This window comes from Pelodiscus sinensis, chromosome 22, assembly GCF_049634645.1.
Source record: "Pelodiscus sinensis isolate JC-2024 chromosome 22, ASM4963464v1, whole genome shotgun sequence".
NCBI classification, from domain to species: Eukaryota; Metazoa; Chordata; order Testudines; family Trionychidae; genus Pelodiscus; species Pelodiscus sinensis.
In genome coordinates, this window is record NC_134732.1 from 4661958 (window position 1) to 4680963 (window position 19006).

Below are 19006 nucleotides of genomic sequence, written 5' to 3' on the forward strand. Positions count from 1 at the left end.
GGTGGCGGAAGCAGCAGGGGTGTGCGCCCACCTCTGTGTACGCTTGCACGCACGAGGGAGAAGGGGTGGAGGCGAGCCCAAGCCCCGGTGTGTTGTACGTCGGCAGGGCGGTGCCGCGGTCAGGGCCGGCCTGAGCCCTTTTGGCGCCCTGGGCCCGGGCGTGCGGCGCCTCCCCTGGACGCAGGGCGCATGCGCAGGCCCGCCTGTGGGGCACGGGCCGGCCCCCCCAGGGTGCGCAGGCTCACCCCCGGGGCACACGGCGCATGCGCTGCCCAGCCCAGCCAGCGCTGCTCGCACACGCGCCGGGCCGTGCATGGCTCCGCAGCCGTAGGGGCAAGGGTGCTGCTTTCCGGCGCCGCGGGAGCCGGGCGCACGGCTCCTGATGGCAGCTGTAAGGAACGCCGCGTGCCCCTTACAGCTGCCATCAGGTGCCCCCCGTGGGTTGGTGCCCTGGGCAGCTGCCCAGCTCGCCCATGCCTCCGTCCGGCCCTGGCTGCGGTAGCTGCCCGCTGGGCCAGGCCTCGCACACAACCTTGGAGGTCTTAGCCTGGTGCCTGGCAAAGCCGGGGCCTGCGCTGCTGGGGTGCTGAACGGTTCCTGCCGCCGTGACCAGCTCCCCACTTCCCATTCTCGTCAGCGCCTCCCGAATCGCCTGCCAGCAACCAGCACCTCTAGCGGCCTCCCTCCCCCAGGGTGCCCTTCGCTGGCGGCCAAAGGAATCCCCCTCCCGTCCGCACTGCCCCCTGAATCTCCTCCCTCGTGCAAGGCTACAGGCCCAGCCTCTGCTTGCCTGTAGGAGTCCAGCTCCCGGCCACCTCCCTTCCTCCCCCATCTTCCGAGGGACGCACGTTTTCAAGAGCTGGCGACTTTTCACTGGGCTCCTCTCTCCCCCCGAGGCGGCGGCGGTCGAGGCGATGGCGGCATCTTTCCCTGAAGGCCGCCACTGCATCGTCAGTCCTCATGCGCCTCCCCCCTTGCCGCCCCACGCGCTCCAGGCCGTTGGGTTGACGCGAGGTCCATGTCCTCCCCACACGCTCCATGCCTCATTCTGTTGCCGCACCTAGCTCTCTCGCTGAAGGCCTCCATCGATTTCCTTTTTCTTTCCTTTATTGTTTTCTGCAACAGAAACACTCTTAATTCCATAGGCTCCCATTTTTGCAAGCATTTCCAATAATGTACGGTGCTGTCTCTGCAAGGTAAGGACGCAGGTCCCAGAGCTGGCCTCCGCTCGCCCGGCCAACGCAGTGCCCATCCCCGGGAAGGGGGGGCAGGGTGAGTGGAAGGGGGACAACCCCACGCTCTCCCTCGCTCTCCCTCGCTCCCAGAGCGGTAGCATGCAGCGTGTGCGCTCCACAGCCGAAGCAGAGCGCCCGCCGGGCCCTGTCGTCCCCCACCCCTGCTAGCGACATGCGTGGTTGGGGCCACGTGTATGGGCCACCAGGGAGTACGGAGGGGGCGGGGCTCTGCCACCAAGCCACACGCCTCTTTCTCCGTCAGCAGACCGCGGTGCCTGTGCAAGTTTGTACGCACGCTCAGCTGCGAGGGTGCAACCAACCATGCTCACGCTGGCCGTACCAAAGCCTTCCAATGGGAATCTGATTCCCTCCTGAGCGCCTCACACACCTACTTTAACTCCGCCTCCGGGCAACCGCGTGTACCGCCTCTGCTGTCACTGCGTGGGGGGAGCAGGGCCGCCCGGGCCCTTCAGTAGGGGGGTGCACAGCAGCGGGAACGCTGCCGGACGGCCCCTTCAGCGCGCTAACCATCTGCCCACCCTTCCCTCTGCCTCTCGCAGGGTCCACTCACATCCTCACCCCGCAGAAACTCCTGGACACGCTGAAGAAACTGAATAAAACAGAGGAAGAAACCAGCAGTTAAAACCAAGCGAGCGAAACGACAACTCCGCCTTCCTGGCTCACGGTGGCCCACGCTGGGGCTGCCCCGCTAAACGTTACTTTGCTGAACCATGGCACCATCTCCCGCCCCCCGCCCTCTCGCTTGCTCCCTGGGCTTGTGGTTGAAAATCTGCCCTTCCCTTTGCCCCTCCTTTTACGCAAAAGAGGGTGAGTGGGCGGTGGGGCAACCGGACACAAAATGCATTGCATTTAAAGAATAAACTAAAGGAAAAAAATATGTATCCTCTATGCATCCAAAAAACAAACAAAAAAACCCCAACCCCAACCCAAACGCATTTTCAACTAACCCATTGCTAGAAAAAAAAATGTCCAAGTGTTTGTTCAGGCTGGATGGAGGCGCACAAATTATTTATAGCTATGTGAGCTTGAACCTATCCCAGATGCAACCACAACTGGTCCATGTGAGAATTTGCTCAGCTATGGACTTGGGAGAGTTCTTTGCACTGCTGCTGTCATTGGGGTTTTCTTCCTCCGTGTTTGGATGCGTGTGTATGTGATTCTGAAATGCATCGTTGGGGTTTTCTTTTTTTGTGTCGTGGAAAAAAATATGTTCAGTTGGGGGGCTACTCATGATTCCAGCACACCTGGCTCCAGCTCTCCCGAGGCATCCTCTGCTGCTGGCAGATGCTGCCTAACCCTGTCCCTCCTACCCCAGCTGGGTTCAGGTGAGCACATCTGGCCAAATCAATCCGATTGCGGCTGGAGGGCTGCCCTCTCACTTTGTATATGTAAGCAGGGCTTTTGAGATGAGCCAATCAGGACTTTGGGAGGTGGGATTCGAGTTGCATTTACCAATCAGCTCATGGTAGCCTGACTCTGAGGCTCCGTCTACACTGTGTGTTTTTTTCCGACAGACGATATGCAAATATAGCGCTCATTTGCATATCTTGCACTCTTATTTGCATATCCTCCTCTGATCCTTTTTTGCAAAAGTGGTTTTTGCGATAAAAAGCCCCATGTAGACGGGGCCATTTGTTGGAAAACACCCTTTTTGCGCAAGAGCCCTTATTCCTCAAAAAAATGAGGTTTACAGGAGCTTGTGCAAAAGGGGGTTTTCCTGACAAATGGCCCCCTCTACACAGGGCTTTTTATTGCAAAAACCTCTTCCTCAAAAAGGATCGGAAGAGGCTATGCAAATGAGAGTGCAATATATGCAAATGAGCACCCCATTTGCATATCTTCTGCTGAAAAAACCACGCCGTGTAGACGTAGCCTGAGGGTGGCCAAAGCCTGATGTCTGGGAGGACGGCATGAAAGCCCCATGGTGCCGTTAGCTAATTGTGGGTGGGCTGGGGGCAGGAGAGGGGCAATGGCTGAGCTCCATTCAGTGACTGGCTGTCATGACCGGAAACCAGCCCCATCCCAGTTATGAGCTGGGATGCTAGCGCCAGTCTGCAGACAGAGAAGGTTTTAGCTCTAGCGCGCCCCACAAAACAGCGCCCCCTAGAGGCAGAGCCCAGACCTGCTGGTACCCAGATGTTTCTGCTATTTAGAGATGCACAATATCGCAGCTCCATCCAAATCTTTTCTCCAGCGGTTCAGCTCTTTTCTTACCCAGCCTCAGTCTAGTATATTCCTTAAAGAAAATAATATCGACTGATATATACAGAGGAATTTTTTTTTAGACCTGCGGGGCAAAAAAGCCTCTCTCTGCTTGCAAAACTATTAATTACCCCCAAGGCCCTGTGTGTCTCAGTATTGAAATTAAGTTAAAAAAAAAAGTACTAAAAAAAAATAATCTAAAGGCCGTCATTTCCTTGGGTTCGTCTGGAGGTCTCTCCTGCACTGCTCTGAGTAGCGCCGCCCCCGTTTGTTTCTGCTGTTGTCGTCCAGTAGTGAAATGTTGATGACTGTGGAAATCGCCAACACTCCTAACCGGGCCTCCTCCCGTCCCTCTTTCACGGCAGACTGTGTGTATATTAGTTAAGGTGTCTTGTGATGTTCTTACGAGCTTGGCGTATAGTGGTTGAACTAGACCTTGTTACTTTTCTTTAAATTATTTCCTTTCTCCCGCCACCTCTGGCGTTAGCTGCATTGCGATAGTTTAGGGGTTCTTTCCCCCCCAAGGAACTGGACTCCTTGCCCGCCTCTCACCCTGGCCTTCCCAAATAGATCTCTCTGTTTTATAGGTGTTTCGATTTTTTTCCTTGTCACTCCCCCCGTCCCTCCGGTCCTGACCCATAACATTAGATACGGGCAAAGTCTGTAAACATTTGCACTGATCTTTGTTAGTTTTTCTTTGCCCTGTCCCCTCCTTCTCATTTGTTTATATTAGCATCCCACCTGCTACAGGATCTTGTCTGTTGGACATGGTTATTTTTCTGTTTGATCTCTCTTACCGTTATTTATATAAACAAATAATTTATCAAAAAGGAAACATTTTAAAAGCATCTTGTCTTGGAACTTGTTTACCTTGAAACTTATCGGAATCTAAATGTTTGAAACGTGTTGAAGCACAAACATGTATCATCTCTGTAGAGCTGTATGAAAGCACTCGAGTCAATAAATAAATATGCTCCCATACATGGTGCAACGGGCCGCCTGGCCTGTCTTCTTTTCGGGGGGGGTTGGTTAGCGCATGAAAGAGCGGACCCTGCCCCCACGCTCTGGAGCAGACCTGGTTGCAGAACAAAGGATGGACAATCGTGCAACTATTTTTGTACTTTTTTCCCCTTTGGGGCGGGTCACGTTTTGATCCACTTTGATCCCTTGCCTTAAAAAAAGGCAAAACGTACCGATGCCCTCCATTCCCCCAGGCCCTAGGAAGCCTGGAAGCGTCTCTCTCTTGCCCACAGAAGATGGTCCAATAAGAGATACGACCTCACCTGTCTTGTTTCTCAAATAGCCTGCGACTGACACGGATACACCCCCACTGCCCTCTCTCCCCCCACCTCCTGACTCCTCATTTGTCAGGGACAGTCACAATGTTGACAGAGGAACATGGCAGACTCTGAAGACTTGCAGCAGCTCTATGCTTTGCAGAGCTTTCTCCTGGGAACGCAGGCTTGGCCACGCTGAGTAAGACCCTTCGTGGCTCCTCTAATAACAACACCTTGCTCTTGTATGGGCCCTTGCCTCAACAGATCTGTACAAGGGAGGGCCGTGTCATGCGATGGGGGACTGGGGAACAGAGAGAGACCCCGTGTCCTGCCACCGTCACCCAGCAGGTCAACCGAGACTAGAATCTGTCTCTCTAGAGTCTCCCTGGGATGGCCAACCGGACACTAAGAGCCAAAACAGCTGTGGATAGTAGTGCAAAAAGCCACACACCCCTCCCCCAGCCTTCCCCCCCACTCCAACCCAACGCACCCACCCCTCCCCCAGAGCCAGGCAGCTCCAGCCCCCCCCCCACTCCAACCCAATGCTCCCACCCCTCCCCCAGAGCCAGGCACCTCCAGCCCCCCCCCCCGCTCCAACCCAATGCTCCCACCCCTCCCCCAGAGCCAGGCACCTCCAGTCCCCCCCCCCCCGCTCTAACCCAATGCACCCACCCCTCCCCCAGAATCAGGCAGCTCCAGCCCCCCCCACTCCAACCCAATGCACCCACCCCTCCCCCAGAGCCAGGCAGCTCCAGCCTCCCCCCCCGCTCCAACCCAATGCACCCACCCCTCCCCCAGAGCCAGGCACCCCCAGTCCCCCCCACTCCAATCCAGTGCACCCACCCCTCCCCCAGAGCCAGACACCTCCAGCCCTCTCTGTTCCAACCCAATGCACCCACCCCTCCCCCAGGGTCAAGCACCCCTAGGTCCCCCACTCTAACCCAGTGCCCTCCGCTTCCCCCACAGCCAAGCAGCCGCAGAGTCTTTTAATTTTTTAGTAGCACGCTGGGTCTCACTGGAGCCTCCGCTGCCGTTCCAGCCACATGCTTCTCCCGCTAGGCGCTGGGGTGCATGCACAGAGCGGCCCCGAGCAGCCCGGGCGTGGGGCTCCGAATGAAAATCGAGCCCCCTCCCCGAATCCCAGACATTTTGTGTGTTTTAAAAAAGCTGGGAAAATGAGGACCCGGCCGCATGGTAACCCTAAGAGCCGCATTTCTCCGAGCAAAGAGCCGCATGTGGCCACCATGAGCCCCTGCCACGGGCTGGCCACCCCTGCACTAGGCCATACTAAGGATGCTCAATTGCGGTTTTCTGGCTAATCGTGTAGTCGATACGATTTGTATCGACTATACGATTAGTCGATAAGGGCTGGTCTGCAGAGCGGTGCAGCGGGGGCAGCTCCAGGAGCTGGCTAGCCAGGATTGAGCAGTCCTGGCCCGTGCTGGCTCCGGAAGCCACCTGCGCTGCAGCTGGGCATTTCAAATGTAGCAAGAGCCCGGTGGTTCTTACAACATTTAAAAAACAGAGGCGCAGCGTGAACTAGGACTGCTTGGTCCCGGCTCGTGCCGAGTCCAGCAGCCCCTGTTCACGGTGGCCAGGGCGGTTTCAAAACACACTCGACATAAGGTCACGGAAAGGCACCTTGAGCTCATCTAGGGAGCAGTTCTAGAGCCGGGGGCCTGCTAAGTCACAGCGCCGCACCCAGGAGCCGCTAGAGGGCTCCTCACTCCACCCTCCTGCAGGCTGCACTGAGGCCGCTCAGCTGATCCCAGCTGGCTGGAAAACTGACAAAGGAAACTGCTTAGAAGCACGGAAGGGAAGTTTTGTCGCTTCCCCTGCTCCCACTCCCGTTTTCCAGCCAACTCCCGGCTGTTTTGCAGGTGGAAGGGGCTGGAGGGTCAATGCCCACGGGGGTTGTGGTTGTTTGGGATCAGAGGTGAGGCCAGGAGGGGCTTAGCTCTCTAATACACACCCCTGGGGCTGGGGAAAGGGGCTGTAGGAATCTTCCCAGCTCTACAACAGATGCCGTGGCCACGTGCTCCAAGTTGGGTCCTTGGTCCTTTAATGCTCTGAGGTGCAGGGGTGCCCCAGTCGAATGGGGGGCTGGCCCAGACTGAGGGAGTCATAGTGCAAGCAGCTTAGCCACATTTCAGGCCCCTTGCCCCACCCCTACTCACCCAAGGGCTGGTGGCGGCCTCAGGCTATCCCTGCAGCGATCATAAAGGACCCTGAGAGGAAGGAACGTTGCCACCCCGAGCTCTCGGCGTCCCGGCACTCGGACTGGGACAGTGGGGCGGGTCACGCCATCATGGCCCTCTTCTGTTCATTCCCCTTGAAGCATCTGGCACCGGCCGCTATCGGAAGACGGGATGCTGGGCTGGATGGACCATTGATCGGACCCATTCGGGCCCTTCTGCCCCAGCTGCATATGGGGAAACTTCCATAACGCCTGGCAGCCCCCCACATTTCCAGGCCTGGCTATCTAGGGGTGGCAGTCAAGACACACCATCCCCTGGCTCTTCTGACCATCGGCAGGGTTCTAATGCCCTCAGGGATGGCAGGGTGGCCTGGTATCCCCCCCTTTGTCTCCAGGGAGCGTGGCTTGTCAGGAAACGGTGGTGCACGGAGGACGGTGGGGTCTATGGGAAAGTCTCCAAGACGGTCCAGCCAGGCCCTGAAGGGCCCAGGAACCCAAGCACCACAGGCTAGTGCTGCCTCTGAGATCTCAGCCCTGCAAGGGCGACCGGAGGGTGGGGGCCCTAGTCTGGGTGAAACCAGGAGCGAGAAGCAAAGCAGCCTTCCCCGCTGGTGACGCCAAGCGGAAGCTACGGCTCGCAGGGCAGGGCATGGAGCTCCCGCCCGAGTTCAAAGCTATGGAACGCCCCTGCCTCTCTGGGGAGGTGAATGCCCCAAGGCCTTTTAAAATCCTACTTGGCATCTGTCCGGCTCCTTAAGCCTTTTAGACCCAGGACCCCTGGGATTTCGTCCCAGCTTTGCTACTGACGTGCTTGGACAGTCACTTCTCAATATGTCTCCGGTTTTCCGTCTGTCTCAGCTATGTAGGCGTCTGAGGCAGGACTGTGTCTAACTCTCTTATGTGCACAGTGGGGCCTTCCTCTCAGCTTGGCCTTCCAGGAATACAGGTGGAACCTCTGTGGTCCGGGACTCTAGTCTGGCAACATCCGTGGTCCAGCAAGACCACGGACGTTGCTGGACGGAAGAGTCCGAGCGGCAGAGGTTGCTGGTGGCTCGGAGTGGAGCTGGCCGGCAGGTCCAGCAGGACCCACAGGGCAGAAGAGTCCACAGCCAGCGGGGCAGGGAAGTTGGTGGGGGGAAGAGGGGTCTCCCGGGGCCATGGCGCCGACAGGACTGCCTGGGCCGCTGGAGCTCGCGAGGCAGCAGAGCCTGCAGCCAGCAGGGCTGCGAGACTGGGAGCTCCAGCAGGGCTGCCGCAGCTCCCAAAACCAGGAGAGGAACCCAGGTGGCTGGGGAGAGGAGCCCAACAGAGAGGCTGGTGTCGTCCTCCTCCCAAACCTCCCCTGGTCCGGCAAATTCCCGTGTCCGGGACCGGTCAGGTATATTAATAATTGCCAAGAGGGAAGGCTCAGGACTGTGCCCAAAGCACGTGAGAGAGGCTGGGTTTGAAAAACAAACATTTATTTTGTTAAAAAATAGGCGCATCTCTCGTTACAAAATACTGTCGAATGGCTCTGCGAGCTCGTTACAAAACCATGCGCGGCGAAACGCGTCGCTTTCACTTCTGGTTACCACAGATCCTGGAATTAAATACACACACGCACACACCCCAACGCCTTGTGCTCCCCCAGCCAGGGGCATGAATCTCAGTGTCCGGGTTTCCAGAGCTCGGGGGCTCACGGCCACAGTACAACCAGCTGTGCCTGCCACCCCTCTGCACCAATGGCCCCGCACCCTTAAAAGCCAGGCCCGAATTTGGTCCATCGAATGGAAGCCTCTTGTAGCAAAGTCTTTTTTAAAAAAAACCTGAACAGAACAACTTCACTCTCAGCAAAGGTTTCACATTTCAAGGAGAATTGCTCAGTGTGGCACAGTGAAATGGGGCCTTTCGTCTCTCTCTATATAGCAGAGGTTGTTGTCTGTGGGTTCCAGCTTTTCTAATGGAGAGGTTCTCACGCAAACACTCGTTCAAGACGTTAATCTTAAGAGACTGCCCCCAAAATATCCCCCCGGTAGGGTTCGGTTCTGCTCTCCTGCTTTGTCAGACGCCATCTCGGGTAAGCGCCCCCATTTTTTGTCAGCGGTTGTCCGCGCTGATTTTCAACGTGCAAAGACTCTGAAATGTTGTGGATCAACCGCTACTTCCCCTTGTTCCAGGGCTCTGCCTGTGGCAGGACAATCTCGGAGGCTCTGTGAAGTCTCTACAAGGCGTGCGACCTGATAACTTGCCTTGTGCATTAAAAACAGCCACAGCCAGGTTATAGCACGTCTACTAAAAAACCCAAGCAAAATATAATTTTCATAAGGGGACACTGGGGATAGGCCCTGCCTATAAAGCACATGTGCTGGATCAATTCCAGAAACCACTTGCGTTGTGATTTTTTTCAGATCAGGTCCTCCCATCCCCCAAAGAATGTCCTGATTGAAGTCAATGAAGGTTGGTTTTCCGCCGGGAATTTGAGATACGGCTGGATAACAGATGGCTTGTGTGCAGAATGTTACAGCTGGGACAGAGTCTCGTAAGTCTCTGCCCATGCCAGGCAAAATGCGTCTCATGGAGCGTGGAACAGGCCCTGAGCGGAGACGGGGAAAGCCAAGGTTAATTCTCGCTCATGGAGGTTAAAACGGTTCTTTCCATACGCTGTAGCACATGATCGAAGGCAGCGATGGGCAGCCTAGGCCGGTGCGTGCGCCACACAAGGGCCTCCATCTCTGTGGGCTGCAAGATTGTCGTAACCAAGCCAGTCTCCTGGGCGAGGGCAGGTTTGCTCACTGCGCTTGCGTCTCTAGAATCTGCAGGGTGGGCCCACTGAACCGTAGCAGCGCTTGGTCTGGATGCTGAGGGAGCACACGACGCACAGTCAGCGCTGCGTGCAGTCAGCATGCACCTCACTTCAGGTGCTCTTGCTTTCTGTGCGCGTCACATCGGTAGGAAAAAACCCCACGCGGGCGGAAACCAGCAGAATCGGGCAACCCTGCGCACGGGCCACGCACAGACCCCTGATGGGCCCTGTCCTCTCCCTACGCTGCTGATTTGGAAACTAGAGTGAGTCCTACCCTCAAATGAAGCCGGAATGACCCATTCCAGAAACAGCCACCTAAGCTGGAACAAGGAAAAGGCCCTGCTAGAACAGCCTTTGCCAGTTAAATCTGGTCTGGTCTGAACAGCCAGCTCCATTTCAAACTAGGCTGAGGAACGTACCATGGGGAGCAATGTCAGGATGGACCTGCATTCGGAGAGCTCCTCCTCTGTCCAAGCGCTTGCTCTGAGCCGGGCTGGCCTGCCCCCTTGCAGTAGGGAACAGCCTCTACAGTACCTAGCTATGCTCCCCCACCCCCGCAAAGCCTTGATCCAGCCCCATTAGCAGAGCAGCCATGGGCTATTACTGCACCATCAGCACCCAGAGCCTTCTCCTACCTTCTCCAAGGAGGCCCGATTGCTTGTGTGACCCTCGGCCCCCAAACCCCAGGGCATATGCACACTTTTGCCCAGAGAAGGACCATTGGAGGCTGGTGAAGCATTTGCTCACAGATTTAAAAGTGCACAAACAGTGGGAACAGCTTTAAAAAAAACAATAAATTACATGTACAAAATGGAATGCCCTAAGGATTATGTTGAAATAGACAAACACACAACACTCTCTCTCCCCAAAACCTGACGAAAGAGAGTGATTTAGCCACTCACCAGCTACCACAAAGAGAAATATTCCATTACAAATATCAACATGCAAACAGGCCCTTCTTGATATAAAGCTTAAACCCTAAAACTAAGTAAGCAGAAAGATCATGTGGTTTTAAAGGGACAGTGTCCTATTATGGCTCAAAGTTTTTTTTTCCCCCCTGTCAGAGGGGATTACAAACCTAGATAACAATCCTGAATTCAGATGATTGGCAGACAGGCAGACAGATATTATGGGGGCGAACAGACAGACAGATGGACAGAAAGACTGACTCCTATACCCATGCAAAAACCTTACTGATGTCACGAGAGTAGCTGAAATGTTTCCATTTGAGTTTTTTATTCCAACGGGGGAAAAAAATCCCCCTTCTACCCAAACTGGCCATTTTAGCATGGGTTGTTTTTGTGGTAAATTTGCCAACTTTTTAACCATGATTTTTGTTTGAAATGTTTCAGCGATCGATCCCGCCAGCCTTTGCTCTCTTTTTCCCCTTCCTCCTTCGCCTTTTCAGTGGCAAAACAGGAAGGAGGAGGAGGAAAGGGGAAGCACCAAAACCAGAAATATTTCTGGTTGCAGATTTTTTTCCAAAGTGAAAAATGTAGAAACCCTTCACCGAAAATGGAGAGAAAAGGAAGAGTTCGGTGACGTGTCCTTACAGACTTTCCTACCAGCTCTTGTGGGGGCACCCTATTGGATCCGATTGTAGGTTTGGATCTTCATCTCCATGGACACGGAGAGAGGCGCAGTGCACAATCAATGCCGATAAAAACAAGACTGACACAGAAACTGAGGCAGCATTGAACACACCTGACCCAGCAGCACGGGGCTAGTGCAGGCCAGTCAGTGCCAGGACCTAACCTTGTGGCTGATCTGCAGAAGGTGATGACTTGCTACGTCTTCTCTCAGGCCACGTTTAGACTAAAAGCTTCTTTCGGAAGACACTTTCCAGGAGAGATCTTCCGAAAGAGAGCATCCATGCTGCAAAAGTGCATTGAAAAAACGATCTGCTTTTTCGACAGATAGCATCCACACTGAATGGATGCTCTCTCACATTTCAGCTGTGATTACTATGGATGAGTGGCCACCAGGGCCCCTGTGCTTTTCCCTCTTTCCTCTTCTTTTGAAAGAACTCCCTCTTCCCTGTCCACACACGCCTTTTTCCAAAAGAGCTCTTTCGGAAAAAGGCTTCTACCTCGTAGAAAGAGGTTTACCAATGTCAGAAAAACTTCTGCATTCTTTCGATTTTTTTCCGAAAGAACATGACTGCAATGTGGACATAAGTGAAGTTTTTTCGAAAAAAAATGGCTGTTTTTTCAGAAAAAACTTTGCCATGTAGACATACCCTCAGATTCAAGAGGAAGCAAGGGGGCTTGGTGCTTGTCAGGATCAGTCCTTCGCAACAATGAAACTGACCGGTTGTGTTTGATTTTCTCCAGCTGAGCCATCAGCAACCCAGGAAACAGCAGAGATGGTGGAAAATATCAAAGAAGTTGCTACAAACTGCTTGCATGGGAATTGTCTAAGCGGCTGGGACGGGCACTTCTTACTTGGACACTGGTCGCGTAACCCTCTGCTTGCTGCTGCCCGCAGACTGATCCTTCCTGCGTGCCTTAGGGGGTGCAGCTGAGAAAGTCCATGGACACGCGATCACAGCTTTGGAGCCGGTCAGACAGGGCCGGATTAGCCCCAGGGCCGGTGAAGATGGCGCCAAGGGCTCGCCCTGATGGGAACGTCCTATGTTGCGTCCCTTCGTCGCCCAAGCTGTGAATTGGATCAGAGGGGGAGCGCCCTGCCTGGACAAGCAGGGGCCAGGAGGAGAGAGAAGAGGAGAAGGTGAACGATCCTCTTGAATTGCCAGCTAAGCGGAGTTCCAGACTCCAGAAGCAAAGCCCTTGCGATTCTCACGTCCCCTCCCACGCCAGCGTCACTCCGGCAATAACACCTCGGCGCAAACAGGGAGAAAACCAATTCCTCATAACCACCTGAGCCTCCGCCATTCACCTCCGCAGTGAACGTAGAATAGAGACAGGTCTCCTGTCCCCCACAAGCACTTTGAGGTAACCTACTGCCACCCTTACTGTGACAGGGCCCACACAAAACAGGAGCAATTCTTGAAAAGGCTCAGCTTGTAAACAGAGTTGCCCCAGCCAGGCTGTGCCCCAGTAGCCCTGTGATGTGTTGTATTGGGGCGGGGCTGGGGGCAAGGCCCAGGTGGGAATTTCTGCAAGGGGTAAGGGGTGGGACCTCACAGTGAGATGGTAAGTCATTGGCCAGTGTCCGTGTCCAAGCTGGCCAATGGGAAGAAGGGGAAGTTAAAACGTTACTGAAAACTCGAGCGCTCTCTAGGGACGAGGCCGGGGGATTCTAAAGTGCGGGTCTCAGGCCCCTGGGAGGCCAGAGCAGCTCTGCCCAGTCCCGTGTCCCAAGGACTGTCACTGTTTCCCTTCATCTTCAAATCGTTCCTTCGAGCAAAGCAGCACCAACCGAAAGCTACTGGCCAAGCGGAGAGGGGCCGGCGAGACCCCCAGTGCAACGGCAGCCCCCAAGCAGGAGAGAGGCTTAAGGCAACTGGGCCATGCAGGCTGGGGGGGCTCTGGAGAAGAGTGGAGAGATGACTCTGCCGGCTGAGCTCCCAGCGCAGACTCCAGCGCATCACGGGCTCCTCAGGCGCTGGAGGGCGGCTCTCCACCCCCCGGAAGGGGCGGGAAGCTGAGTCATTCTTTGGCAAATCAGTTCCCCAGACGTTTGCGGGAAGTTCATCTCCAGATGTTCTGAGAGGCTCAGCCTGCTGGCTCAGGGGGTCCCCTCCAGGGCCCAGGGGAGCTGCCCCCAGCTCCTGTCAGAAGAGGCAGGATCGCCTCAGGCTCCTGGCCTTGCTCAGTTCGGAGGTCAGCGACCTGTTCATTTGCTTGGTGGTGAACTTCACGCTCTTGGCGGCTTCCACGGCCCGGCTCAGGGACCAGTTGAGGTCCTCCAGGCGGTCAATGCCGAGCATCAGCGAGTGTCGGCGGTGATGGGCTTGCTGCCGCGTGGCCCTGGGCTTCAGCTCTGCCACTGAGTACCCGCTGGAGTAGTGGGGGGGCAGGCCGGCCGGGTCGGGGACTGAGGTAGGTGCGGGTGGAGCACAGTAGCTGCAAAGTAAGCAAGGAGAACATGTCAGCCCATGGCCCTGAGCGCCTGGGGGTCTGTTAATCCTACCGCAATCCACCTCATTAGAGCACGTGCTGGCAACGTTTGCCCTCGCGCACTTCAAATCCCTTCCAACAGGGGGCGGCGGTGAGCCACACGCCCCGACTCATGGCTGACACTGCCCCGCAGCTACTGCTAGGCCTGTGGATGGCTGGCAGGCTCACATGACAGCAGAGCCCCCCAGCCAGGGTGGCATGTGTCCTGTGGGCAGAACCTGCATGTGTGCCGCTTGGCAGCACCATTGGGGTACATAGAGAGAGGCGTGTGTGTATCTGGACGCCTCTCTGAGAGAACACTCAGCGGAATGCTGTTACCACTGGGAAGGCATCGTGAATGAGTCAGTGGAGGGAAACCCAAATGTCTCGCTTGGGACCCAGACTTTCTTTTTCTTCTGTGCCTAAGGGACCGATAGGGCCTCCATGGTCACGGCATTTGGGCGGCTGACCATCTGACAGGCGCGTTACTATTACAGCTGGAGAACTAAGGCACAGAGAGGCCGGAGGCGGAAAGGTCTTTCGGCGTGGCTCCCCTAGCAGCTGCAGCGCCCGACTAACTTAGGAGCCTTGGTCTCATTGTCCTGTGACTTAGCATCACAGAAATGGACGGTGGGAAGGGACCTCAATGGATCCTCTAGGTCTAGTCTGTGCCCCTTCGCTCAGAGAGGAACAGGCAAAGTGAGAAATCCCCCCGCTTCCCCGACAGCTGTTTGTCCAACCGGTTTTCAAAACCCTCCGGCTACGTCTAGACTGGCATGATTTTCCGGAAATGCTTTTAATGGAAAAGTTTTCCGTTAAAAGCATTTGCGCAAAAGCACGTCTAGATTGGCATGGACACTTTTCCACAAAAGCACTTTTTGCGGAAAAGCGTCCGTGCCCATCTAGACGCGCTTTTGCACAAAAAAGCCCCGATCGCCATTTTCGTGATTGGGGCTTTTTTGCACAAAACAAATCTGAGCTGTCTACACTGGCCCTTTTGCGCATAACGACTTTTGCCCGAATAGGAGCAGCATAGGATTTCCGCAAGAAGCACTGATTTCTTACATGAGATCGTCCGTGTTCTTGCGGAAATTCAAGCGGCCAGTGTAGACAGCTGGCAAGTTTTTCCGCAAAAGCAGCTGCTTTTGTGGAAAAACTTGCCAGTCTAGACACAGGCTCCAAGGATGGGGATTCCGTAACCCAGTGGTCCCCAACCTTTAGAGGCTCCCGGGCGCCCGGGGGTGGGGCCACTCACGCGCCGGGCACCCCGGGGGGTGGGGCCACTCACGCGCCAGGCGCCCCGGGGGGTGGGGCCACTCACGCGCCAGGCGCCTGGGGGCAGGGCCGCGCGTCCTGGGGCACGCCAGGGGCGGGGATGCCCTTGCACCCGGCGCCGGCATGTGCCCCAGGGCCGGGGCCGGAGCCGCCCGAGTGCCTTGTGCCGTGGGCCTGGGGCCGCCGCCGCTGCCGCCGTCTGAGCCACGCGCCTGGGGCTGGAACCGGCGCCGGCACCGCGCGCCCGCATATGCCCCGGGGCTGGGGCCGCCCGAGCGCCGCGCACCAGGTGCCGGTGCGTGTCGCACGCCTGGGGCTGGTGCCTCCAGTGCGCCGCGCGCCAGGCCGGCCCAGGTTGTCGGCGGGCGTGCACAAATGCCCCAGCGGGCGCCATGGCGCCCGCGGGCACCGCGTTGGGGACCACTGCTGTGACCTGTTCCAGAGCGTAAGTACCTTAGAGTGAGAAAGTTTTGCCTGACATCTCACCTGACTCTTCCTCGCTGGAAACTAAGCGGATCATTTGCTGTCCAGTCCTCAGTGAACATGGAGAACAACTGATCACTGTCCTCTTCAGAACAAACTTTCCCGCACTGGAAGGGTTACACCCTGCCCCCTGTTAGCCTTCCTGCCCCTTTTTTTATCCTTTCCTTGGAACTCAGGTTTTCTGAACCGGTCGGCTTTGCTCTCTCTCCAATTTGGATACGTCTTTCTTAACGTGCGGTGCCCCAAAATGGACACAGCACTCCAGATGAAGCTTCTAAGTGCCTAAATCACTTAGATTTGGCCACGCTGAGTGGAGCAATGCCGAAATATCTTTAAAAATCTGGCCTAAGTGATTTGACCAAGGTCAGGCAGGATGCCTGTGTCACAGCAGGGAACCAAAACCATTCTCCCACCTCCCAGCTCTGTGTCCTAGCTACTGGACTATCTTTCCTCTCTCTGGTCTCTACTTTGGCCCTAGAAATCCTAGGCTGCCTCCCACAATCTCAGAAGGGAACTCCGAACATCCCTGCCCCAACAGAAGTGGTATGAGCTGCTCTTACAGCACGGGGGGTGAGTAAGGCACCAGGGGCACCGTTGGGATGTAGTTGACAGCTGTGCCAAGGGGTGGGGCTGCCAGGTACCAAAGGCCGGGCTGTTGCTGTTGCTGCTGCGTCGTCCCGGGTCTGTGACTGAGGCCGGAGCCTTGAGAGGAGGTGCTCTCTGTGCCGCGGGCTGCCCCTGTGGAGAAGGCAGGATGCACGTGGTCAGAGGAGCCAGCAGACAGAACAAAGTAGGTTTCCAAACAAAATAAAACCCACAAGCGAAGTTTAATGCACGAAGGAGCCGGTTACATGGAACATCTCCCCCTCTGGGCTACTCGGATACGCTTCCCTCACAGACCGGACAGCCTCCCGGCCTGGGCTCCGGCCTGCCCCTCTTCAGTTTTAGATGTTTCCAGCAGCCACCCTGGGTGTAACCAGGGGTGACCGGGCGTCTGGCAGCAGCCCCTATTGTTTGGCGTCCCAGCTTTATATAGGTTTTGCCCAAGGCGGGAACCCCTTGTGTTCAGTTCAAACTTTTTCTCCCTGTCAGTGGACGAGTACAGCTTCCAAGACGGGGCCCAGCCTCAGGGCACATAGTCACACGTCTTGGCTGGGCCAACTGTAGCCCCACCCCGCAGGCTTGCAGGAAACACACGTCTGTTCACAGACCATTGTCCCGAGGACTGGGCCATTGAGTTCCTTGTGCACTATTACTAACAGCCCTCACTTCGCATGGCGACAGTAGTCACACAGGTGCATACGGCATATTTCTAACTTCAAATACAGGAATGAGACATGCACCCAAATGGGATCAGAGAATCATTCAGCTGGAAGAGACCTCAGGAGTCATCCAGTCCATCCCCCTGCCCAGGGCAGGACCAACCCCAACTCAATCAACCCAGCCAGGGCTCTGTCAACCTGAGACTTAAAAACCTCTAGGGATGGAGATTCCACCCCCTCCCTAGGGAACCCAGCCCAGTGCTTCCCCACCCTCCTAGGGAAACAGGTTTTCCTAATATCCACCCTAGACCTCCCGCACTGTAACTTGAGCCCATTGCTCCTTGTTCTGCCATCTGTCACTACTGTGAACAGCCTCTCTCCAGCCTCTTTGGAACCTCCCTTCAGGAAGTTGAAGGCTGCTCTCAAATCCCCCCTCACTCTTCTCTTCTGCAGACTAAACAAACCCAAATCCATCAGTCTCTCTTCATAGGTCATGCGCTTCAGCCCTCTAATCATTTTGGTCGCTCTCCGCTGGACCCTCTCCAATGCGTCCACATCCTTTCTGTAGTGGGGGGCCCAAAACTAGACAAAATATTCCAGATGTGGCCTCACCAGAGCTGAATAAAGGGGAATAATCACTTCTCTGGATCTGCTGGCAATGCTCCTCTTAATGCCCCAAATATGCCATTAGCCTTGTTGGCTACAAGGGCGCACTGTTGACTCCTATCCAGCTTCTCATCCACTGTAATCCCCAGGTCCTTTTCTGACAAACTGCTACTTAGCCATTCAGTCCCCAGCCTGTAACCATGCTTGGGATTCTTCCGTCCTAAGTTCAGGACTCTAACTTGTCCTTGTGGAAGCTCATGAGATTTCTTGTGGCCCAATCCTCATCATATTCAGTGGAGTACGTGCTTTCCACGCATCCCTTACGTGAGACATTTTGCATACAGCATTTTCCAGTTAGGTCACAGTCATCAGCCTACTTTCATAAGGCCCCGTGACGGGAACCATCACCACGTCACTCCTCATGCACAGGATGGAAACGCTCCAACGGAGCACAATGTTCACCCACCGTGTGTCGCTTTGTCTCTGGGTTTGGAAGCCGGGGTGCTCCTGGGCCCACTGCAGATGGGACAGAGTGTTTTCCTTGGTGTGCTATGCTGAGCAGGTCTCAAGGTGTCCTCTGCTGATGCGCTGCCTAAAAACCAGCCAGGAGACACAGGGAGCAAAGTAACTCCACAGAGCTGCACATTGCAAAAGGCCACAGACACCCACAGGAGTTTTCAGGCTGCTTGGAAGCAGCAGAGTTGTCAGGACACTAGATTGAGGCAAGTTGCAGAAACTTTTTGAAAAAGACGGTTGCAGAGTATTCTGGGTGACAACTTGCAAATGCCACAGCCTGTCTTTCACGGCACCGTGGGCTCCTCTTAGCGATTGAGCAAAACACAGATGGACACAACCTTGGATGTGCAAAAATTCAGGCAAATCACCCGAGGGGATGACACGGGACATGCAATGAGCCCAGAGCGCTCGGTGCTACGGATTGCTTGGCAAAGGCAATGCACGTTCATTTTTAGCCACATTACAGGGTTCAGTGCAGGTGGCTGCCTGTTCGGAAGGCTGGGCATCCCTGGGGGTGATGTCTGTCGCTAGCACTGGGAAAGCAGACACACAAAGCAGGTGGCTCAACACACAGCTGGCGTTAGCACAGCGTGACAAGGGCAAGGTTGCACTCAAAGGCTAAAAAAATCCAAGGATTAGGGGTGCTCAGCCAATGCCCCCCCGCAGCCTGTAGATCATGTGAGGGCCTCCCTAACCACAAACAGCATCCACATAGTCACGTCACAAAGGAGAGCGCAAGAGACAGGCACACCTGGGCTGAGCTAACAGGCCAGCAGTGGAGGATGCCACGTTCTCCGATCTGTCCTCTCCTGCTCCCTGGCAGTAGCGATACCCCCTCAAGGATGCCTGTGCCTCAACCCATAGCTCGGGTGGGCAAAAGGGCCTCTGTGGGCCAGATCAGTGGGTTGATACGGCCCGTGGAGACCCTGCCACTCCCCTGCCCCTAGTAGGGTTGCCAGATACTTTCCCCCAAAATCCCGAACATGGCAGGGAAAAAATTGGTTGAGCCCCCAAAAAAGGGGGGGGACCCAAACGTGTTGAGCACAAAAAAAAAAGTCACTGCCCCTTTAAATTCCCACGCTCCCCGCT

General features: G+C 55.6%; 2 protein-coding genes across 8 annotated transcripts in view; one reads left to right on the forward strand and one right to left on the reverse strand.

The window, feature by feature from the left end:
* The window catches only part of STXBP1 (syntaxin binding protein 1), a 65312-nt gene extending 60875 nt beyond the window's left edge, over window positions 1–4437 (forward strand). For all 4 annotated transcript variants that reach the window (XM_075905261.1, XM_075905260.1, XM_075905263.1 and 1 more), the window contains one exon: window positions 1796–4437. Coding sequence is in view for 2 of the 4 variants with exons in the window: in XM_075905263.1 (XP_075761378.1) it covers window positions 1796–1878 (83 nt within the window). In the remaining 2 variants the exon portion in view is untranslated. The remainder of the gene's footprint in view (window positions 1–1795) is intronic.
* A 3938-nt stretch (window positions 4438–8375) lies between these two features.
* AKNA (AT-hook transcription factor) overlaps window positions 8376–19006 on the reverse strand; it is a 72814-nt gene continuing 62183 nt past the window's right edge. For all 4 annotated transcript variants that reach the window (XM_075905906.1, XM_075905905.1, XM_075905903.1 and 1 more), the window contains 3 exons: window positions 17868–17993; window positions 16094–16271; window positions 8376–13742 (listed from right to left, as the gene is read on the reverse strand). In XM_075905906.1, coding sequence (XP_075762021.1) covers window positions 13451–13742; window positions 16094–16271; window positions 17868–17993 — 596 coding nt within the window. In that variant the 3' untranslated portion in view covers window positions 8376–13450. The remainder of the gene's footprint in view (window positions 13743–16093; window positions 16272–17867; window positions 17994–19006) is intronic.